Source organism: Sturnus vulgaris, chromosome 22, assembly GCF_052056855.1.
Source record: "Sturnus vulgaris isolate bStuVul1 chromosome 22, bStuVul1.hap1, whole genome shotgun sequence".
Classification (NCBI taxonomy): domain Eukaryota; kingdom Metazoa; phylum Chordata; class Aves; order Passeriformes; family Sturnidae; genus Sturnus; species Sturnus vulgaris.
Window position 1 is genome coordinate 5,755,101 of NC_142264.1, and position 24,077 is coordinate 5,779,177.

Below are 24,077 nucleotides of genomic sequence, written 5' to 3' on the forward strand. Positions count from 1 at the left end.
TCCTCTCTCTGCTCATAGATGTTGGAGAGAGACAGATGCTCTCACTTAGTCCCTCAGCAAACAGGGACTGGAATCCACTTCACTTCCTAGAGGACTTAACAGGTTGTAAGAACAGGCCATTCACCTGCTTAGCCTACTACAGTGAGATGCTGAACATCTAGAGAAACTACTCACTTTAATGGGAAAAAACCCAATAAGAAGAAGCAGTGCACCTGTACTTAAACACTCTGGTGTTTGCCAAAAGCCTTATGACAAGAAGAATGTGGTGAGTTTGGAGCAGGTCTCTGGTGAGACAGAAAGGTTGCTGCAAGACTGAAAAGGGCTTTCCTCTAAAGCCCAGAGGAAGTAGAAATTAATTTTGCCCTCAACAGACCTCCAGGAACTTGGAAAAGTCTATCTGCAAGTCCAGCTTTCTAGAACTTCCCTTGAGAATATCTAGTAGCAAGGTGTATGTGTGCATGTGTACATGTGGGGGGCTGCAGCCCCCTTTTTACCTCCCTTTCCCATGTGCACGTGTTTCCTCTCTCCTGCAGCTCAGCCAGTACCCTCATCTGCGTGAGGAGATGGAGAGGATTGTCACCACCCACATCCGTGAGAGAGAAGGCAGGACCAAGGATCAGGTGGGGATCAGGAGTGTGTATCGGGGGGAAATTGGCTGGGGGACACCTTTTGAAGATGTCTAAGTTGAGCCTGAGCCAAGGGGTGTCTGGCTGCAGAGGGATCAGATGAACAATGTCCGGGGCTCTGTGTGCCCCTGTTAGCAGTGTCAGTCACTCACCTCTTGCTCTGTGCCTCTGTTTGGCAGGTCATGCTTCTAATAGACATTGAGCTGGCTTACATGAACACAAACCACGAGGATTTCATTGGCTTTGCCAAGTAAGCACTCACCTCCTATTGCCTCCTCTTCTCTACATGTGTTTCCTGTGGCTCTACCCTGCAGCTGTTCCAGTAAATGGGGTGCAGAGGCCCTGGTGCAGATGCTGTTGTCCCAAGAATGGTGCAGCTCTCAGTATTGCTTGTTTTTTCAGTGACTCTGGATTGCAAGGCTGGGGAGGAGAACAGAGATGCGTGGAAGGGGCTCTTAGAGTATTGTTTGTGTCAGAACAAAAAAACCCAGCAACTGTGGAGGGTTAGTGACCCAAATGAGGTTCAGGTGGGAGTGAGAAGATGAGTAGTCCAGGCTGAGAGAGCAGATGGCAAAAGATTGGGTTATTAAGTCTTGGAAGCCAATGGTGGGGGGCCCCAACTCACTGTAGCAGCTATCCAAAGGGAGGAGGATTCGGGTGATCAAGAAGAGCCTTAGAAGTTTTGAATGTCTCTGCTGTTGTTTTCAGTGCTCAGCAGAGGAGCAGCCAGATGAGCAAGAAGAAGGCAGCTGGTAACCAGGTAGGCCAAGTTCCATCTCCTTCACTGCTGCAAGGAGGAAGTGTTTGCTACCTGGAGGCTACCAGGTGGACAAGTGCTGGGCTGGATGCAGCACTGCTCTAAGTTATTTTGTTGTGTTGCCTTTTTGTTTTAACTCATCAAACTGTTTGTAACTGGAAGATAGTGGTTTAGGCTCCTGCAGTCAGGAAGAACTGAGCATCTGGCAGCAATGGAGGGCAATGGCAGCTTGATAATAAAGTTCTGGTCTTGCTTTTCTGGTAGAAATCCCTATTAATTAATGTTGTGTAAACTCTGTTCAGCCCCTTCACTAACTGTGCCAACTCTCCTGCCAAGGTGAGAGGTACAGAACACTAGGTCTGAACTGTTACAGAACTGTCCTTTCTAGTTGTCTTTCCCATGAGTGGTATCTGCTTTCTGGAAAGAGATCTCAAGAGATTTCATTGACTCTTTTTTCTGAAAAACTTCACTGCAAATATATAGATCTCTGTACAGGGAGAATAGAGGGTGATGGTAGCTGTGGTTGCAGTGGGTATGTATCTGAACACACCCATGGGAGAAGACAGCAGTGGAGGGAAGGACTTCGCTTAATCCTCCAGGAACTGTAAGGAGTGTACACAGAATCAAAAAGAGACTAATGACACTTTGTCCCAGATTTGTTGGGAACATGGCAAGGCTATCTTGGCTAGGAGATCTTGGAAACAAAGCCTTAAAAGCAGATTCATAGAAAATGGAAGAAAATGCTTTTGCTTAGTCTTTTTAGAAGACATTTACTCCTGACATCTATCCTCTTCATAACAGATTGTTTGGCCACCTCTCCCTGGACATGACATTGCAGTGTTTCAGACTGTTGGCAGGCAGGTGTTCTCAGCAGGTTGGGCTGGCCAGCCAGCCCTTTTGGAGCAGCTGTAGGGAATCCCATCCTCTGCAGTCCCTTACAGTAGAGCTGAGCGTAGCAGAGTGCAAAGGGCAGACTCCGGATCTACCTGTAAAGTGCTTTTGCTTTCCTGTTAGCAGATTTATTTTGGGATGGGGGTTGCTTGTATTAACACCTGGGGTAAAAGATTTGGTACCAGCCTCCAATTTATTTTATTTTATTTTTGAGCCTCTCTTCTCCTGCTCCAGCTTTCCTGGTAATAATCTCTCCTCTCTTTGCTCCTCTCCTGCTCTCTGCTCTGCTGCTGTTGCTATGGTTCCCCTTTGCAGGATGAGATCCTGGTGAGTAGAAGGCCACTCAGCAGGGTGTGCTAATGAACATTAATGTTGCATCTGGGAAGGCAAAACCAGGGCATAAACACATTATTCCCTCTGCTGCCGAATGGGGAGAGGAGGGCAGCTGGCATTAGACACAGATGAAGCAGAAGCAAGGTGGAAAGGTAGTATGTTGAGGAAGAATTCAGAACTGCGGGTACATCTTTTGAGTGGGTGGAGATGAAAAGCAGCAATCCAAGGATGTGTAGTTCTGTTCCACTGCCCCCTCCTGTCCACACGGAGAGTAGGACTAGCTCGAGCTTAGAAGATGAAGATCCGAGGCTCCTACGTTTGCCTTTACAGAGTAAATTGCCAGTTAAATGATCCTGTACCTCCAGGGCAGCTAATCAGGTGCTGGGCCAACTGGGTAGGTTGCTCACACAATGCAGCCTGCTAATACACAGTGCGGTCTCGTGGTTTTTCAATGCCAGGAAGTTTTCAGCAAGCATATCCATACAACAAGGTACAAATAATGCACACAGATGTTTCTGGGTGTGAGTAGTACAGTAATAGTAAAAGCTAATGCCTTTAAGATGATGCATACCTGCATTTATTATGGCATGTGTGGAGTTCCAAACTAGCACTTGGTGAATAGGAGTCCCCTGGAGAGTAATAGCCTGGCTTCTTTACACACTAAACTTCTAGAACTTGTCTTGCCCTAGATTAATATGACTGCCCAAATACCTGGGTATGCTGAAGTCCAGGGTACTAATTCCAGATGCACCATTTTGTTCTATTATCTTTAGTAACTTCTTTTACTAAACTCAGTTCTTTCTGGGGTGCTTGGCTGTGTCCTGAACTAGTTCCCCCTCACCTGAGTTGAGTGAAGCACTCCACACCTGAAGTGTGCTGAAAGGTGTGCTGGTGTCCTGGTTTTCTCTAGGTGTGGCCTTTTCTGGGTGTTTTGCTGTGATTTGATGCTTGTAGGTTGTGCCGCTGTCCAAGGCACTCCTGATGTAGTTCTTTCTGTATCTCTTTCCTCTTGGCAGAGAGTGTAATGCACAGCACTGCCAGGTTCCTTCCTGCCTCTTTTTATGCTATTACTGGCCCTTTTGGGGCAAGGACCTTCAGTGGCCAGTTGAATGGGGGGCTCCTCTGGCAGCAGCAGAGAGCACCATGTTCCTTGTCTTTCCATACTGCTCTGCATGTAGGGATACCCTTGGTTCCCTCCTCTATCACCTAAGGCCAGGGATAATTATCCTTGTTAATGCTCACTGCTTCCACCCCCTCAGGTGATCCGGAAAGGCTGGCTCACCATCAACAACATTGGGATCATGAAGGGTGGCTCCAAGGAGTATTGGTTTGTCCTGACAGCAGAGAACCTCTCCTGGTACAAGGATGACGAGGTGAGTCGCTCAACTCTGCTGCTTGAGTCTCAGCCATCTGATGAGGACAGGTACTTCAGATCACTGGGTATTACAGATGTATCTTCTGAGTGCTGTCTGCGGCTTGTGACAAGCTGAAACTGTCCATGGGCCAGGCTCCCCATGGCCTCAGTACTGCTGAGCATTTCTGAATTGATGTGAATGTGGCTTGTTTGACGCACAAGGAGTAATATTTATGCTTGAAGTCCTGGCTCAGTGGAAAGTTGACAGGCACTTGGAATGAATTTGACCTTTATTCATTTTGCTGTGGCAGCTGTGATCATCAAGGGTGTGATGGGTTAGTTCCAAGATTTGGACTTTTAGGCATTTGTGGGGCAGCAGTGAGTGTTCTGAAGGCACGTGGCAGTGATTTCATGCATCTACTGGTTACAAGAAAAAAGCTCTCTCAGAGCGAAGCAACAGGAGCTGTGGACCTGAAGCTCCAGCTCAGGTGCTGGCTCCTTCTGACTTTGAGTAAATTACTTCATCTCTCCCAGGTCCAGTTCTTAAACATGCAAAGTAGGAATGTCTTTTTATTGATTCTGCATTGAACATGCCAGTTAATGTGTTATATTTAAAATTGTTTGAGTTGTAAATGATCAGAGTTCTGCTGACTAAAAGTACAGAGATGTGTGGAATATCACTGATAGGAACATAGATCTAGTCTGTAGAGTTGCTTGATAATCTTGAATATTAGCAATTCTGCCAACATGCTATGATGTGTTTCTGCTTCACTGGGAATTGTTATAAGCAGACAGAATCGTTCCAGCTGAAATCACTGTCAACAGTGTCTTGCTTCCTATGCAAGACAAAGGTAGATAATTGTCCTTTTTGATTACTTTGGAAAGAGAAAGAATAGCTGAATGGTTCTGGTAAGAATGTGATTGAAAGGTTTAGTCCCCTCAGTGTGCTAGGAGATGAAAAATGTCTGGTATGATGTTGTTGGGGGTTGAATGCTTTGCTTTTCTTTCTGTGGAATTTCTCCCATTGTTATGCTAATTAATTGTGGCTACACCTTAAAATGACAGATAATGTTCTCTCGTAGGGGGGTGGCTGGAGGGGGAGGGGGGGGGGAACCAGAAAAGGAAAGGTGGGATAGGGGGGTCTGGAGCGGGGGACGCCCTCTCGCTTGGCTCCTGGAGTGGGAAGAGAACCTGGGCTCTGCTCTGGCATCTTCCCCTGTCATCCCAGCGCTGAGATCCACGCTCCCTGCCTTTGGACATCGCTCCGCGGCTCTCCCAGCTCACCCTACTACCTCCGGACACTCTGCTGAGCACCACGACCGACACCGTGAGGGGGGAGTAACTTTCCCCATCCCCTCTCTCCCCTGGGCCGCGGCCGCCATCACCCAGCCCTCTTCAACTGCGCGGGACCTGCCCTGCCCCCACAGCACCGGTAACAGCACAGGGAGACGGCCTGCGGCCAGAAGGGACTGGAGCGGAGCTAGACTGTTTCTGTTTGCCAATTTTTATAGCTGTTGTTGGTTTTTTCTGCTTTGTTAAATACCAGTAAAGAACTGTTATTCTCATCCCCATATCTCCTGCCTGAAGGTGTCTGAATTGGACCTAAAATAATTAAAAGGGAGGGGGATTGCACTCTGCATTGCAGAAAAGGGGCTCCTGCCTTTCCTTAGACCATACCTGTCTTTCAAACCGAGACAGATTTTGGCGCCCAACGTGGGGCATTGCCTGAGGGCATTGAGAGAGGGGTAGAAAAGGGGATAACAGTTCTTAAATTACCCAAGCTTGTGGTAGGTGACACCATGCTGTCCAGCTTACCCTGGATTGGCCTCCATGTGGTCACTGCTATATCTCTCCCATTTGCAAGCCCTTTTTTAAACATGAGTTTCATAACCAAGGTTACTGTGGCTATTATCCAGTTTATTATGTGGGTTGATCAGTTGAGGAATTCATGGATTTTTAATTTTCTCTGGAAGATGGCCACATGGATTCAGAGCTATCACACTCTAAGTGTGTGTTTCTGGGGCTACTTCAATAATGGTACTTACTGTGAGGAAGTAGCAGCAGGTGAAATTTTTTCTCAACCCATCACAGGGTTTTTGAAGTTCACCCCACCAGTCTTCAAGGGGTTCCAATCCACTTTAAATGCTAATGACATTATATTGTGGCTAGTGTTGCTTATATCCCTGTTAAACCTGTTCTATCTAACATTCAGAGATAAGGGGAGATTGACTTGGATAACAACCCTGATACCTACCCGAGGAAATAGTGATGTTACCCCAGAGCCTGATCTTGTCCCAGAGACTAGGGAGGTTACCCCAGAGCCTGATCCTATCCCAGAGACTAGGGATATTACCCCAGAGTTTGACCCTGCTCCACAGCCCACCTCGGAAAGGAACCACCCAGAATGGGTGGGGGTGCTAGCAAAGGAGATACGTGAGATGGGCCAGATGCTGAAGGAGTACCTCTCCCCAGCTGGTGAGAAACCCTCCCCCTGCCTTAAAGAGGGAGACTCTGGTGGTGCAGCAGTGGGACCCACAGATGTTACATCTGTCCAGGTTCCAGCTGAACTGCAAGGGCACTCACAGCCAGCAGCAGTTGCCCCTGTGGAAACTAGGAAGTCTAAGATGAAAACAAGGCACCTAGATAATAAGGGTCAGGAAGGGGGCCCCTCACAAGCAGCAGGGGAGCCAGAAGTTGAGATCATCACCGAGTCCCTGTCATACGAGAGTCTCCGTAACCTGCGAAAAGACATTGTACGACGGGGCCGTGAGGCTTTTACAACCTGGTTACTGCGGGTCTGGGACCTTATGGGTACAGGTGTGCAACTGGATGGTACTGAGGCAAGGAATTTGGGAGCCTTGACCCAGGACTCAGGTGTGGACCAGGTATTTGTAAGGGAGACAGGTCTCCTTTCCCTCTGGGAGCGACTTTTAATGAGTGTGAGAGAGAGATTTGTCCACAGGGAAAGAATGCAGGAGTACCACCAGAGAACACGTTGGAATACCCTTGAGGAAGGGATCCAAAAACTGAGAGAAGTGGCAGTACTGGAGGTGCTCTTTGGGAGGGATGGACAGCATGACAATGACCCTGACAAGGTCAGGTGCACAGGGCAGATGTTGTGGAATCTGGCAAACCTGGGCCCATCTCAATATACCCCCTTTATTGCAATGATTGATGCTGATACCAACCAAGTGACAGTGGGTTCTGTTGCCAACAGGCTCAGGAATTATCAGAGTATGATGGCTGGCCCAGTGCAGGCTCATGTCTCTGCTGTGGCTAAGGACCTCAGAGAGGAGTTTAAGGAGGAGATGAAGGAGATAAGGGAAGAGGTGAGGAAGATCAGTGCAGCACCAGTGAGAGTCATGGACCCCAAAAGTAGAGCCCAACGCCCCCCAGCTAGGGAGAGAGGGTACACCCCACGTGCTGACCTGTGGTTTTTTCTACGTGACCACGGGGAAGACATGAGAAGGTGGGATGGGAAACCCACTTCTGTCCTGGCAGCACGGGTGCGCCAAATCAGGGAGGGGAACACCAACAGAGGGAACTCCACTAAAGTGAGGGTAGCCTCAGCCTCCCATGGAGGTGCAGGGTATTACAGAAGGGAGGATGATCTGTCAGATCCCCTTGAAGGAACCTCCAGTATGTATGCCCAGGAGAGAAATAATAACCAGGGCTAGAGGGGCCCTGCCTCTAGCCAGGGAGAGGCACGGGAAAACCGGATCTTTTGGACGGTGTGGATCCGATGGCCTGGCACATCAGAGCCACAGGAACACAGAGCATTGGTTGACACTGGTTCACAATGTACATTAATACCATCAGGACATGTCGGAAAGGAACCTGTTTCAATTGCTGGGGTTACAGGGGGATCTCAGGAATTGACTCTGCTGGAGGCTGAGGTGAGCCTGACTGGGAAAGAGTGGCAGAAACATCCAATTGTGACTGGCCCAGAGGCACCATGTATCCTAGGCATAGACTTCCTCAGGAATGGCTATTACAAAGACCCAAAGGGACTCAGGTGGGCTTTTGGAATAGCTGCTGTGGCAGCAGAGGGCATTAAGCAGTTGAACACCCTGCCTGGGCTATCAGAAAACCCATCTGCAGTGGGACTCCTCAGGGTGAAAGAGCAACAGGTGCCAATTGCTACCTCAACAGTGCACCGCCGGCAGTACCGGACGAATCGAGATGCCGTGATCCCCATCCACAAGATGATCCGTGAGCTGGAGAGCCAAGGGGTGGTCAGCAAAACCCACTCACCCTTCAACAGCCCCATCTGGCCTGTGCGTAAATCGGAAGGAGAATGGAGATTGACAGTGGACTATCGTGCACTGAATGAGGTGACTCCACCGCTGAGCGCTGCCGTGCCGGACATGCTGGAACTGCAGTACGAGCTGGAGTCCAAGGCAGCAAAGTGGTACGCCACCATTGACATCGCCAATGCATTCTTCTCCATTCCTCTGGCAGCAGAGTGCAGGCCTCAGTTCGCTTTCACCTGGAGGGGTGTGCAATACACGTGGAACCGACTGCCCCAGGGGTGGAAACACAGCCCCACCATCTGTCATGGGCTGATCCAGGCTACACTGGAGAAGGGTGGAGCTCCAGAACATCTGCAGTACATTGATGACATCATTGTGTGGGGGGATACGGCAATGGAAGTATTTCAGAAAGGAGAAAAGATCATTGAGATTCTGCTGGGAGCCGGCTTCGCCATTAAAAAGAGCAAAGTCAAAGGGCCTGCCCAAGAGATCCAGTTCCTGGGAGTAAAGTGGCAAGATGGACGGCGCCAGATCCCCAGTGAGGTCATCAATAAGATCACTGCAATGTCTCCACCAACCAGCAAGAAGGAAACACAAGCCTTCCTAGGTGCCATAGGCTTTTGGAGAATGCACATTCCTGAGTACAGCCAGATTGTGAGCCCTCTTTACCTGGTCATCCGCAAGAAGAACGATTTCCACTGGGGCCCTGAGCAGCAGCAAGCCTTTGCCCAGATCAAGCAGGAGATTGCTCATGCAGTAGCCCTTGGCCCAGTCAGGACGGGACCAGATGTGAAGAACGTGCTCTACTCTGCAGCCGGGAACCATGGTCTGTCCTGGAGCCTTTGGCAGAAGGTGCCTGGTGAGACGCGAGGCCGACCACTGGGGTTCTGGAGCCGAAGCTACAGAGGGTCCGAGGCCAACTACACTCCGACGGAGAGGGAGATCTTGGCCGCCTATGAAGGGGTCCAAGCTGCCTCAGAGGTGGTTGGCACAGAAACACAACTCCTCCTGGCACCCCGACTGCCAGTGCTGAGCTGGATGTTTAAAGGAAAGGTTCCCTCAACCCACCATGCCACTGACGCCACATGGAGTAAATGGATTGCCCTCATCACACAACGTGCCCGTATTGGAAACCCGAATCGCCCTGGGATTTTGGAGATTATTACCAACTGGCCGGAAGGGGAAGACTTTGGCCTTGCCGACGAAGAGGAACAGGAACAGGTGACCCGGGCCGAAGAAGCCCCACCGTATAACCAACTGCCAGCAGATGAAACATGCTATGCTCTTTTCACTGATGGTTCCTGCCGCATCGTGGGGATGAACCGGAAGTGGAAAGCAGCCGTATGGAGCCCCACACGACAGGTTGCACAAGCTACCGAAGGAGAAGGTGGATCGAGTCAACTTGCTGAACTCAAAGCTGTTCAGCTGGCCCTGGACATTGCTGAAAGAGAGAAGTGGCCAAAACTCTACCTTTACACTGATTCATGGATGGTAGCCAATGCTCTGTGGGGATGGCTGGAAAGGTGGAAAAAGGCTAACTGGCAACGTAGGGGAAAACCAATCTGGGCTGCCAATGAATGGAAAGACATTGCCACCCGGGTAGAGAAGTTGCCTGTGAAAGTCCGTCACGTAGATGCCCATGTCCCCAAGAGTCGGGCTAATGAGGAACACCGACACAATGAGCAGGTAGATCAGGCTGCACAGATAGAGGTGTCGAAGATAGATTTAGACTGGCAGCACAAGGGAGAGTTGTTCCTGGCTCGATGGGCCCATGATGCCTCAGGTCATCAGGGCAGAGATGCCACATATAAGTGGGCACGAGACCGAGGGGTGGATCTAACCATGGACAGTATTTCTCAAGTTATCCATGACTGTGAGACGTGCGCTGCCATCAAGCAAGCCAAGCGGGTGAAGCCCCTCTGGTATGGGGGGCGATGGTCCAAATATAAGTATGGAGAGGCCTGGCAGATTGACTACATCACACTGCCTCAAACCCGCCAGGGCAAGCGCTATGTACTGACCATGGTGGAAGCCACCACTGGATGGTTGGAGACCTACCCTGTGCCTCATGCCACTGCTCGGAACACCATCCTGGGCCTGGAAAAACAAGTTCTTTGGAGGCATGGTACCCCTGAGAGAATTGAGTCAGACAATGGGACTCATTTCAAGAACAGCCTTATAAACACCTGGGCTAGAGAACACGGCATTGAGTGGGTGTACCATATCCCCTACCATGCACCAGCTGCAGGGAAAGTTGAACGGTGCAATGGCCTGCTTAAAACCACCTTGAAGGCACTGGGTGGGGGAACTTTCAAGAACTGGGAGATTAATCTACCAAAGGCCACCTGGTTAGTGAACACCCGAGGTTCCACTAACCGAGCAGGCCCTGCCCAATCTGAGCCCTTGGGAATATCGAATGGAGATAAGGTTCCAGTGGTACACATGAGAGGTATGCTAGGAAAAACTGTTTGGGTGAATCCTGCCTCCAGCAAAGACAATCCCATCCATGGAGTTGTATTCGCTCAAGGACCAGGTTGCACCTGGTGGGTGATGCAAAAGAATGGAGAGACCAGATGCATACCCCAAGGAGACCTTGTTTTAGGGTGAAATACCTATAGTACTGTGCCTATGTCTCTAACTGCATGTATGTATATATAATGTAACAGTTTAATTTGATATAGCATATTAGTATGGGAGAAATTCAGGGGTGGATAATGTTGGGGGTTGAATGCTTTGCTTTTCTTTCTGTGGAATTTCTCCCATTGTTATGCTAATTAATTGTGGCTACACCTTAAAATGACAGATAATGTTCTCTCGTAGGGGGGTGGCTGGAGGGGGAGGGGGGGGGGAACCAGAAAAGGAAAGGTGGGATAGGGGGGTCTGGAGCGGGGGACGCCCTCTCGCTTGGCTCCTGGAGTGGGAAGAGAACCTGGGCTCTGCTCTGGCATCTTCCCCTGTCATCCCAGCGCTGAGATCCACGCTCCCTGCCTTTGGACATCGCTCCGCGGCTCTCCCAGCTCACCCTACTACCTCCGGACACTCTGCTGAGCACCACGACCGACACCGTGAGGGGGGAGTAACTTTCCCCATCCCCTCTCTCCCCTGGGCCGCGGCCGCCATCACCCAGCCCTCTTCAACTGCGCGGGACCTGCCCTGCCCCCACAGCACCGGTAACAGCACAGGGAGACGGCCTGCGGCCAGAAGGGACTGGAGCGGAGCTAGACTGTTTCTGTTTGCCAATTTTTATAGCTGTTGTTGGTTTTTTCTGCTTTGTTAAATACCAGTAAAGAACTGTTATTCTCATCCCCATATCTCCTGCCTGAAGGTGTCTGAATTGGACCTAAAATAATTAAAAGGGAGGGGGATTGCACTCTGCATTGCAGAAAAGGGGCTCCTGCCTTTCCTTAGACCATACCTGTCTTTCAAACCGAGACAGATGTAGTCATAAGCTCTGGGTTGTTCAGAGTTTCTGATCGCAAATGAAGAAACTTCTCTGCCTCTTATTGTGGTTTGTGTCCCTCAGGTGTTCTGAGGCACTCAGTATTGTGTCTGGGAGCTGCAGCCAGGCCTGGCTTCTTGTCTAGTTGCTATCAGTGGGCCTGTTTCCCTCTCAGCAGGTAGAAATGATGACAAATACAGTGATGAATCAGCCTCTAAATATTGCTTTCTGTATGGAGATGGCTGCTGTGCTGCTGTGGATGAGCAGGCAGCAATTTCCTAATTAAAGAACGAGGAATTGAAATGGCTTTTGCTAAATCAGTGTCTCTCTGCTGTAAGACCCCTGTCCTTTGTGTTCAGAGTTGCTTGGGGAGGCTTCCCTCTCCTCTGGGCTTCATATACAGGTCGAGTGGTTATAAACATCAAGTAGTTTAATCAAAGCCAGCTGCTACATCTGTATTACAGAGATGATCAGAATTCCCTGTTCTTCCCCCAGGGAGTGGGAGGGAGGGCGGTCTGCAGTGGGGATGTATAAACTGTTGATAGATTCCAGTTGCCTGGGATGGGGATTGGACCTCCCTCCCCTCCTGAGGGAGGGCAGCCTTGGGGGTTGATAGCAACTGGAGGTCTGCACCATTTCCCTTCTGCAGAGCTGCCTAATGAAAACAGTTCCCTGCCAGCCCCTGTCCCTTAAACACAGAGAACCAGCACTGATGAGGTCTGAGCTGCCTCTGAGAAAGGAGTCTTTGTTTTCAACTGAGTGGGAGCAGGGGGGAAAGGGAAGTGTGTGTTTTATTTGCTTCCTTCCCAAGTCCAGCTCCTTGATCACTGGCTGTTGTGAGGGAGAAAGGAAGCAAAGTCTGCCTGGACTCAAATATTGAGTCAGGCTAAAAGTTGGTGCATTTGATGGGCAGCTGGGAGAGCCTTGAGCATGGGGATTCCCATCCCAAACCTCAGTCCTGCATGGAGCTGACTGAATGCCCAAGAGTTTGCTCACAGTGCATGGTCCTCTGTCAGACAGGGGATTCTTGCATGTCTGTCATGGAGCTCTCTTTCACCAGTTCAGGAGAACTCATGTCCTCTTCAGCTCTCCAAACAATCTCATGTGTTTTTAAAGATTGTTCACCATGGTCTGTCTTTGCTTCAGCTCTGGAAGGAAGGGGGAGGCTGTGTCTGCCCCACCCTGCACTTTGTGGGCTCTCTTGTCCTAGTTCCCCTGTGCTCTGGCTGCTTTCCAGAGGGAACGAGGAGGAAGCTGAATCTGCCTTTTGTGGATGGAAGTGCTGGTAGCAGAGCTGTGGGTGCTGATGGGGGAAGGAGCAGGGTGAGGTGGTGTGTGGTGGGGTGAGGGTGAAGGCTAGGCCAGCACCTCTGGGGCCAGGGGGACTGGGGACGCTGCCTCTCCCTGCCCTGTCCCATAAGCCAGGACCCAGCGTCTGCGGAATGAAGACATCTGGACCCCATTAGTGAAATACCAGTCTTTCCGCAGCACTGGCTTGTTTTTTTCTCGGCCTCTGAAGAAAGGAACTGAAGCTTAAAATGTCTTAAAGGGCCCAGCATTACATGTTAGCAGGGATATATGGCTGTTGATGCTCTGGAGGGGCCTGAGGGACTGTGCTGGGGAATGGGAGGGGAAGGAAAGAGTGGGCCAGGCGGGGGTGGAAAGTTGGCTCCCCAGTCTGCCTTGCTGCCAAGAGCATGTGTGTGTGCTCCTGGGCTCTCTGTTTGTCTTCCTGTCTCCTTTCAATGAGTCAAACACTGGCCCCATGGAGAGTGGCCCCACAGAAAGCTTGGCCTCCCAGGACCTGGCGACCCTCCTGAGGTACCTGCGTCTCCTGAACCCTGTGGGATCATGCTGCAGGCCAGCAGTGGGAAGGAGAGGTGGGGAGGAGCCTGCTCTGGCTGCTGGCAGTACAGAGTGAGGTTTCCTTGCTCAGGGAGGCCATAGTATCCCAGTGGAGCAGCAGAACAGCACCAGAGCACACTGGCTGCTCAGCAAGCACCACAGTGGACATGATACAAGAACTTGATTTGAATACTCCTTCTGCCCAGATCTCTTATGAAATGCACAGTGCCTATGACTCTGCAGGGCTTTCCTGTCTGCTGGAGAAGAGGGTCTGTGAGCTTGGAGAGAGCTGCTGGTGACAGGGACCTTGTAGGCAGGATGGAATGAGCACTGTGCTCTGTGGTTCCTGCCAGTAGAGCTCATTCCCTGCTCCGCAGGGTGACTGTACTGCTGGAGTGCCTGTGTGCCACTGTGTGCTGGAGTGTTTGCACAGCTGGGTGGATGGATGGATGTATCTGCAGCTTCCTTTGGGAATTTGTGTGAATGTGCTGTACAGCTGGAACCTTTTGTCCTTACTCAGGTAAATCATGCACTAGAAATTTGGGTCTTGTGTGAATGGGTGACTACATTAGAAGAATGACCTTATTTGCTTGTGTGAGGGTATTCACATGTTGCATGCAATGTCACTGCTTTTGAGACCTTTGTGTGTGCCAGGAGGGAAGGCTGCAGAGTTTTAGGTACTTTAGGTGCATGTGTGTGCTTTGTATTCCTTACAGATCGTGTTGATTCCTGATGCATCAGTTGTTGAACTTCTTCTCTGTCTTCTTGCCTTCTCTTTTCTTTGAAATGTATTCCTGTCCTGGGGAAGATGTGACCTTATTGATAGTCACTAGATAGCTGTGTATTCTGTACCTGGCAGCATCGCTTACCCAATTCTAATTTACAAATAAACACATGGATCCGTAGAGATTGTCCCCCCCACTGCACACATGCACTTCCCTCTTCTCTGGCCCCTTCTACTCCCCAGTCCACGTCCCTGAGGCACAGATTAGATGGTAGAAATATTTTTTCTTTACTCAGATGCCCTCATTCATCAGAAGCTTGCTGTGATGAGTTGGCTTCAGTCAAGTTTTTGCATCCAGCTTGTTTTAAAGAACATAAGAGCAGGTCTCCTCTGAGGTGGTTCCTTTCCTGCTTTCATGCTGCTCTCAGGTGCTCTCTGGAACATGTTCATTTTCTTTGCATTCTCTGTGCAGCCTTTTCATTCATGCACTTAAATTTTTTCATAAGTGTATGTTTTCTCTAATCTTACTCTGTTTTAATCGGTCCTCATTTATGCTTTCACTCAGTTTGTCTTCTTTCTCTGGCAGACAAACATCAAAGCAAACACAACACCCAGAGCATCCAAACCTCCAACTTTGAATCTGTTGTGGGTTTTTCTTTGTATTATGACCAATATTCTTTACACTATAAACTCCCCCTTCTCCAGTCACCTTTCTGTGCTTGAACCTGCCTTCTCAGGTAGCAAAGCACACCGCAGTTGTGACTTTGACAGACCCTGTGTGTTTATTTCTGCATTTTATGGCAAAGCTTAGCATGTGAAACATAAGCCATCCTGAACACAGCTACCTTGAGACAAGCACATGAAACTGAAAGAAATAAGAAAGGAACGAGAGAGACAGGGGAAATAAGAAAGTTTTGAGTAGGCTGGTGAATAGGCAAGTAAGAGTGATGATCAGGCATGGCTCCGAAGGGTTAGACCCTCCCAGGCTGAGGGGTGAGTGACCTCTGCATGCAGCCATCCCCAGAGCCCACCCTCTCCAAGCATGTCCCTCTGCCGTGCAGGTGTTGCCGTCCCCGTGCAGCACTGGCAGTGTGTGGTGTATCCCAGCACAGCCTAACCAATGTGCAGACTACTGTACAATCTCGTAGTCCTGAACAGGTAGTCTGAACACTGGGCAGACGGAGTGGAGCCTCTGCGATCTGCTCTCCGGCAATCAGCAGCTCATTAGTCCTCTCCCCTCCCTGCTTTTGGGATGGGGTTGTGCGGGGCAGAGATGGGGTGAACGAAAGTCCAAGTCCTGATTGGAAAAACATCCTCGTCTGGCAGCTGGGGGAGAAGAAATGTTGCTCCCTGCATGTTTCCAATTTGGAGCAAGTTTCCAAGTGCCTTCATCTTCCAGTGCTGGTGTCAGGCTGGTACCTGGATTCCACCTGGGATAAGCTGCACCTTTTTAGAAAGAGAAAAAAAAAATTGATTACTTTAGTTTGAGGAGGAAATGCTGTGAAGTCTTGGCTGTCACCCAGGTGTGCAGGACTTGTTGCTTCATTCAACTCCTTTTCTTCCCCATGGAGCTGTGTGGGAGGATCCTCAGGCCCCATGCACCCTCATCTCCTGTCCTGAAGATCAGCGGGTCCAGAGCAAGGCTCAGACAGAACCAGCCTTTGCTTCCAAGCCCTCCAGAAGGTCCTTTGACAGGGTTGCAGAAGGCAACCTTGGCCAGTTGCCCTTGCAGCTCACCTCTGGCTGCTGCAGGAGCAATCCACATCCCTTCTTTCTCTCCCCCCACTACGCCCTGGCATTGCTGACCCTCCCTCCCTCTTCTGGTTTTTGCTCCCTCCCTTCTTGCTTCCCTTCTGTCCTTCTGCCTCACTTGACGTGGCAGTGGAAAGCTAACTAGACTCGAGGGAGGAGCTTGCTGGCTGCTGGGAAGGCAGAGTTTGGCAGGAAGTGAGCGGCTGACGGATGGGGTTGCGCGGGGGAAAGGAAGGTTCCCTACCCTGCATGGAAACTTGAGGAATGCTGTCGCTTTCTGTGACGCCTGGCTCTCATGTAGTGATTCCAGATGTTAGTCCCTGCCCACAAGATTTGCTCCCTCTCCCTGTGCTGCAGGGATTAAAGAGGACTTTATTCACGTGTCTCCCTTCCAGGATTCCTTCTCCTGGTGTGGATGGTTAAGTTTTGTGACCGAAAATACGAACACTTGGAACTCCCATCATGGCAGTGACTGTGCACTGGGGAGGTGTAACCCACCCTCTCTCAGGGGTGTGAAACACTCTGTGTGTGTCTGTGTGTGTTGTGCCTTACCTCAGCAAAGCAAGTCAGATACTCTGGGATGGTTCCATCCCTGCCCTGGAACAAGGACAGGGGCAGGGAGAAGTGCCTGGTTGTCCTTTGTGAAGGCTGGTGGGCATTGCTGTGACCTTAGAGGGGTCATGACAGTCGAGTTTTGGGCAGTATAGTCTCTCTCAAGTAACTCAGGTTCCTGCCTGTGCTTCTTCATAAACCCCCTGATGGCTTCCTCGGGCTGCACTTGGCTGCAGGTTTAAATCTCTGCATTATTTCAGCTGATGTGAATAAAAATCTTTACTTTTGTGCAGGTGAGTTAATTGTCATTGCTGTGCTTACCAAGCTGATAGTAATGGCTGTGATTAATCACATGAGTCCAGGTCTAGTGTCTACAGAGCTTTTGAACTAAATCAGCTTAAAATCTTAGGATGTGTTAAGTTAAACCAAGGCAGCTTTCTGATGTAAACAAGCCATTACAGCTGCTTTGCAGCTTGGGGCAGGAATCATTCCTATAAATTATGCTCTGAGGGGAAAAGTGATACAGGTGGGCTGTGTCTGGGAAAGATGGTCTCAAGATGTGTGTATATAGTGGGATGACCAGGGCTTCCTGGAGGAATCACATCTCAGAAATTCAGCTCTTCTACTTGCTAAGACAAGAAGCAGAAAGCAGTTGGTAACATCTTGTTTGGGGGAGTGGAGTGGTTGGTTCAGCTTGAAAAGCTCAGCTCACTTGCTTTCAAATATTCCAAACTGTTTTTTAAAGGCTTTTTCCTAATAATCTTTTAGTGTGCATGTATTTATGCAGTGTGTTTATTTTAAATTATGATGTTAATGTTTCTCCATTGGAGTAGAGTTTTATTACTGGAGTTCCCAAAATGCTGTACATGTGCTTAGCAGAAACAATTTTACTGAAACTCCAGGCATCTCTGGGGCAGGTTTGTTTACCTGTAATACTTTACATCTTACAGGAGGGAAGAGAGATTAAGAGGTATAAGCAAGATGAATTTCCCCTAATTTCACAGAGCCTCCAATTAAAACAATGGCAATGTCTTCTCCCATATCCAGACCTTTGTCCCTGTGCAGAAGAAGGTGTTTGTCATACCAGCTACAGGGAAACCTTTAATTAGTTTATTTATGCTTCAAATGCAAACTGAGACCTAATAATTCTGCCAATTACTTTCTTGTGCTGTGAGTGCCAATTTCTAACCTTAGGGAGCCCACACATGCATCTGTCAGCTTCCTTTGCATGTATCCAAGAGCAGGAAAATTTACTTTGCTGCTGAGGCAGTTCAGGTGAATGGAGAAAATGCTTGGAGTCAGGCTGGCTTGCTGCCTGCTGAATTCTGTGAACTTCTTATAGGTTATTACTTGCAGGTTAGCAACAAATAATTCAGGTGATAGTGTAGATTATTGCTATATCTGGCCAAAACCCATCTGTAGGATTTAGCCACCATAAGGAGATGTGTAGCAGCAATAAAGGACATTGGAACATCAGGCTGCAACTGCAGCATCACTTTTTTCCAGCAGTTATTGTGCTTTTCACCCCACAACTGGAATGGCTCATGGATCCTGGTCGGCTTCCTGGCCATGTGTATTTTCTTTCCCTGGTAGATGCAAAGTACAGAGCCATATGGCTGCATTCTGCACTGTGCTGGGGGCGGGGGAATAATCCTCTGGCACTTATCTTGCCTCTGCAAGGAGCTTGCAGTCATCTCTTCCTGCAGGTCTCCATGCAGGCTGAGACTCCTGTGAGAGCAGCAGCCGTGATGAGGGGTGGTTACCGTGTGCCTACAATACTCCCAAGCCAACTCTGAGCACCATGTTCTGTTTGCTACAGTCTGGGGGCCTCTGCCACTGCCCCACCTCCCCTTGGCCTCATGGCTCTACAGATTAACTCACAGCCAGCAAGTACATTTTATATAACACATACTCTGCTGCCGAGGGAGAGTTTTGCCTGATTTTATTTTTTCTTCTCCTTATTGATGAAGGGTAATATAAGCAACATAAGCCTCTTGGGATCACACTGAAGACTTTGAATATAGGATTTCACAAACTACTTTCCCATTTCGATGTGTGCTGGCTCTTCCATCTCTTCCCTCCTGACTCCAAATCTGGAAAGTTAGAGAGAGAGAAGCCCTTTTCCCCTCTTGGCCAGGATGCTGCTCAGCCATAGCACACCCTGCCAGATTGCTAACATATGGGCAGAGCGCTCAGCCAAAGTTTTGAGAGGCTCAGCCCTTGGCAGCTCGTTCCACACTTTCCTGTCTCTGCATTCAGGAAATGAAGTCAGATTGTTGATATAAAACAGGCTGGGTTGAAAACTGAGAAGCTGGAAAGGCTGAAGTGGGGGACTGGGAAGGGGGAGGTGTGGGGAGATGGGGAGCAGCAGGGGCTCGTTGCAGCTTGCCTGGCTTGGGGGCTTCTTGTCTTGTGCCCATGTCCTCCACTTGATTGTTCTTGCTGCCTCCACCTCGAGGACTGATAAGTTGTGCTGGCAGACAGATATTTTGTCTTCCCTGTGGTCTGTGGCAAGATCAGCATGTGAAGAATAGTGCTGTCTTGATCACGTGGCAGCATTTATGCGAGAGCTTAGAAAGGGTGAAAGTTGAAACTCTGGCAAAGAGCATGTTGTTTCCATATCAGGGACATGGAATTCCCTTACTTTTTGACATTTTTTCCTGAAGAATGACACCATTGCAGAACTTCTATGGAATTATGTGGGTCTAATGCAGAAGTTTTTTCTCAGACATCTTTAGCATCAGCAGTTTTGTTGGATTTTGTTGGGTTTTTTTTGGAGGGGGTTGGGGTTTTTTTGTTTGTTTTGGTTTTTTGTTTTGTTGTTTGTTTGTTTTGGTTTGGTTTCTATTGGGTTTTTTGGGGTTCTGTTGGGTTTTTTTTTGGGGGGGGGAGGGCAGCTTAGGGGGAGTGGTTGGTGTTTTGGGGTTTTTTTTACTAGCCCAGGGACTGTGGAGTGAATGCAGGGAGTTCCAGTTAAGTGAGGCTGCAGTGGGGATGGTCTGACTCAGCCAGGGACTCAGAAGTTGATGTTGTTCTCTTCTAGGTCACTAGTTAAGCCTAAGTCAATGTAATAATAACCCAGAGTAATAGAAAGCTGCAGGTTCTTTGTGGCTCACAGAATCTGAAGTAGTCTGTGTAGCTCTGAGACCAGCATGTGGCTGACAAATACCCCATTAGAAAAATGCCTGCCCACATCTAATTAAAACTGATCAACAGTATTAGAAAGTCCAGGGAAATTGGCTTGGAAGAATTCTGTTTTCATGGCCTGGCATCTTAGAGAGACAGTCTGGCAGCAACCCAAGTGATCTCTTCTGTTTTCTAGGTGCTGCTTTTTGGGATAGTCTCATTGCATATGATTGTAATGAACTGATATGATTTGATCTTTGGGCTAGCTCAGAACTGTGAGGTCCTGGTATCCTTAGCAAACTCAAGTCAATTTAGCTGAAGCTTAAGATGATGTTAGGCTGGACTTGCCATTTTCTGGGTGTTCGAGCTCAGAAGATTTGTCCCTTGTACCTGCTCCTCTGCCCTGCCCTTCCTTCCTGGTCAGCTCTTTAGGATCTCTCCTCACTGACCATCTTTTTTTTTTCATCCTGTTTCCCTTAAGAATGATCACGTTTCCAACCAAGAAGGGTCTACAAACACACAAGATCTCACAAGGGGACAGTCACACATGCTTGCTTTGCACATAGGAGTATGCTCTGGTTTTGGTTTAGTCTTGGATAGCTGTGTTCAGCGTTTTGGAGACCAGTGTGAGGGCTCCCTCTCTTGTTTTGCTGGGGTATAATTCCCAGCTGGAGTAGGATGTTCTGAACGAGAGCCTTAAACCAAATTCAGTTCTGTTCATTTGGTGTAGATCCAGATTTGAGACTAAGCAGGGATTATCATTTCTGCCTTAGTTTCTGTATGCAAATGTAAAAGTTAAGATCAAGTTTTGATATTTTTGTTTTTTATGAAGGTGAAGGGTTCACAATAACTAATGGAATGTAGGACTAGGACAGTGATAGGATGAAGTAACAAAATCAGCAAGTCAGGTTTTCTAAAGAGGTAAATTTGAGGTATATATATATGTGTGTTTGTGTGTGTATGTATCTATACATAAACCAGATTTTTAATATAATATTTAACATCAAGGTTTATTAACTTTTGTATCAAACCAGCTACTCTGTTACATGCCTTTTCCTGAACCTTGATTGACCCCTTTGCTGAGAAGAGTGGGACCGCAGTGCTGAGCACAGCCTGGGGAAGTTGGACATTGCTGTGCTGGTGGCTGCTCCTGGAGGAGTTAATGGGACAGAGTGTTGGGCCACATCACAAAGGCAGTTGGGAAGGACAAACTCTTGTTTCCAGATTTCCCCTTCTCTCACAGACTCCAGGAGACAGAGGACTTGGGTCTGAGAATGCCTCTCTTGACGTGGGGCCCTGTTGCTGATGCTCCATGCTGGCAGGGCAGTGGTGCCCCTGGAGCAGGGAGTGACTTGTTCTTCATTCCCTTTTCAGGAGAAGGAGAAGAAGTACATGTTACCAGTGGATAACCTGAAACTGCGAGATGTGGAGAAGGGGTTCATGTCCAGCAAGCACATCTTTGCTCTCTTCAACACTGAACAGAGGTATGCTCCCATCTCAGCACACCAAGCTGCTGGAGCTAGGGACAGGATTTATGTAACAGAGTAGGCATGAGTGGGTTAGGATAGCTGTCCAGGAAAGATAGGAGTGTCCTTTCAGAACAGCCACTTTTGAAGGAGATGGGAGGACTTAACTTCATTCCCTCTGATCTGACAGATGTGTATAATTTTCCTTTTGTTTGCCAGTGCGTGGCCTGTGGTGTGACCTTAACCCTTCAGCCTTTTGGCATGATTACCTTGGTCAGCCTGTGGCTGGGATATATATTTATAATCACAGTGTTCTTGGTGAGTGACTAGGGAAAGCCATAGCACCTGGGATGGGTGGAGTCGTCCAGCAGCAAGCAGAATTGAAAAAGGAGTCTTTTTCAGGCCTTGTTGAAAGATACAACTGATTTGAGAGCAACCAAACTTGATTTAAAAAAAAAAATTCCTTTTTCAGGGTCATCATGATGTTCCTAGCAAGGGACCAAGCATCTCTGTCTTAAAATGACAGGAGGATTCCCTAGTCATTGATATCTTTGTTAAATATGGGCAGATCTCTGAGCTGCAAGAGAGAATACTAAAATGTGTCTTCCTGTCAGGAATGTTTACAAGGACTACCGGCAGCTGGAGCTGGCCTGTGAGACCCAGGAGGAGGTGGATAGCTGGAAGGCTTCATTCCTTCGTGCAGGGGTCTACCCAGAGCGTGTTGGGGTAAGTGACAGCCATAAAAATGGGTTAAGGAGGAGCATAATATGTGTCTTGAGAAGGATAGCTCCATCTCCTTATGTTAAAAATAAGTCTGTAAAGATTTTGTGTCTTTCCAGAGCTGAGAATCTTTCATAACAAAAAAAAATTTTGTTATGTCCTGGTGCTTCCATTTTGGAAGCTTGAGATAAAGTAACTGGCAGCTTGAAAGGGAAGATAAAGTAAGATAAGACTGCCTTGATAAATCTCTCTAGCTGTCTTGTTTTGTGGACATTAAATTCACAATATAAGGGTGACATTTAACTACAGTGACTACTAACTGAGCAAAGGCACCATTCTTTTTTGGTAGCTCTGTACAGCCTTATTAGGAACTTCCTGACTTAGCATTTGTTCTCCCTTTCTTTCCTCCAACTAATTAGGGAGAGATGTTCTTTGAATTTTTCTTTTGCTTGGTAGATACTCTAATATTCTCCTTTAGCAAGAACTCTTATCTCTTCCCTTCCCCTTGTCCCACAGCACTTATTGTCAGCATTATTTTCTGCTTTAAAGGTATCTTCTAGACAATTGTGGTATTTGTTTCTGTTCAAAGCCTTTCCTGTTCCTCTGTAAAAGGAAGCTGCTATAAATAGTTTTTCCATTAGAAAAGCAATAATTGCTTTTCTGTTTGTATTTGTTGCTTCTAATAGATTTCTTTCATTCATCTGTCCTGTTACACTTGAATATTGCTGGTTTTGCCTTAAAGCATTTCCTGACAGACTGATAAGAGATTTTAAAAAGAGTTAGGGACTGGGCTTTAACAGTGACATGACTTAGATTAGCTTTGAACCAAACTGGGCCTCTTAACCACAGTGGCTTTGGCCACCTGTTGCTGTGCAAGTGGAGGGGTTTGACATGGGAACCCTGATCCCTGTCTCAAAACCCCTGTAAGGAATGGCAGTGGCCCTTGCAGGTAAGTTGCCCTTTGTTGCTAACAATATGGTTTCCTTTGCAGAGCATCCCACTTTTCATTTTAGCTAAACAGTTCACTTGTTCCTCTTCTAGGGTAATAGAGGTATTGATGTATTTTTAGTGGGATTGATCTTTTGCTTGTCAGTGCTATTATGGGATCTTCTCCAAATTCTGAGACCAACTAAGTCATTTTTTATTTTTTGTCCCTTTTTGTTTTAATTTTTTCCATGTATGCTCAAACTGGCCTGCCAGGACAAGGACAAAGTAAGTCTGACCTCCTCTGCCTGTGTTGCCTCCTGGGGCTCTCACCAGATAGCTCTCTCATTTTTTTTTTCTCCTTTTGTCACAATTTCCTGAGAGGCATTTGCTTCTTCTCCCTCTTTGTACCCTCTGTTGGATTCCTGCTGTCTGTTTCTGTTCTTGGTTTGAGTTTTCCTTTTTTCTTTTTTTTCCTCACTTTTTGTATGACTTCTGAATCTTGGTGCAAGCTTATTTTTGGGGGTTTTTTTTTGCCCTCATTTTTTTAAGTTGTCCTGTTTGACATCCACTTCCTTTACTTTGTTTCACACTGAGACCTTGCATTCCTTCACTATGTAAGATCTTCTCAGCAAAAGCTCAAATGAACAAAAGAATTTGCCCTTTCTCATATATTTTGTTCCCCAAAACAAAAGAGAAGCCATTTCCTACATGGCAAATTGTTCAGACTAGGGCTGTTTAAAACAAAGATGTTTCATTATACAATCACAGGGTTTTTTTTTAAATAAGCATTGAGGAAGGCAGCAGTTCTTTCATGCTTCAGTGCTTTGAAATTGATCCCAAATGGAGGAGCCTTGCCAATTGCTTGCTGTCAAACAGCGCAGTCCAGATTTTACCTTACAGAATAAACACTTTACTTCAGGCAAACAGGAAGAGATTCATCTGCTTGGGGTGAAAGAAAAGATAATTATTACTTATGATGCAGGAGTTGCAGTTGAACTGATAGGAAAGTTTTTTAGTTTATTCCATCTATTTGTGGTCAGCCTGAGAAGAGCAGTTATTTCACTTCTCTGTATCTGTTTTCTCATTTGTATAATGAGGACAAAGATGCAGCATGGCAGAGAACCTGTGAGACTTAATTTATGATAAATGATTCTTGGTTTTAACTGACTCTGGTCATGGAAAACCCAGCTCAAATGAAAAACCTTTCAGGAAGCTATAAATATTAAAAAGTAGTAATACAGCTTTGAGTATGCACCAGAGCCATAACCTCTGAATATGAGTCAGGAGTCCCTGTTTCCTTTCACCTTTTCTT

The 24,077-nt window shown here is 47.8% G+C and overlaps 1 protein-coding gene across 7 annotated transcripts in view; it reads left to right on the forward strand.

Moving 5' to 3' along the window:
* The window catches only part of DNM1 (dynamin 1), a 71,812-nt gene that overhangs the window by 37,363 nt on the left and 10,372 nt on the right, over positions 1 to 24,077 (forward strand). For 5 of the 7 annotated variants that reach the window (XM_088177258.1, XM_088177259.1, XM_088177261.1 and 2 more), the window contains exons 11-18: positions 534 to 620; positions 806 to 876; positions 1,335 to 1,386; positions 2,590 to 2,601; positions 3,867 to 3,980; positions 21,027 to 21,136; positions 21,733 to 21,844; positions 23,039 to 23,050. In XM_088177258.1, the coding sequence (XP_088033384.1) occupies positions 534 to 620; positions 806 to 876; positions 1,335 to 1,386; positions 2,590 to 2,601; positions 3,867 to 3,980; positions 21,027 to 21,136; positions 21,733 to 21,844; positions 23,039 to 23,050 (570 nt within the window). The remainder of the gene's footprint in view (positions 1 to 533; positions 621 to 805; positions 877 to 1,334; positions 1,387 to 2,589; positions 2,602 to 3,866; positions 3,981 to 21,026; positions 21,137 to 21,732; positions 21,845 to 23,038; positions 23,051 to 24,077) is intronic. The other 2 variants (XM_014873155.2, XM_088177263.1) reach the window with 2 other exon arrangements.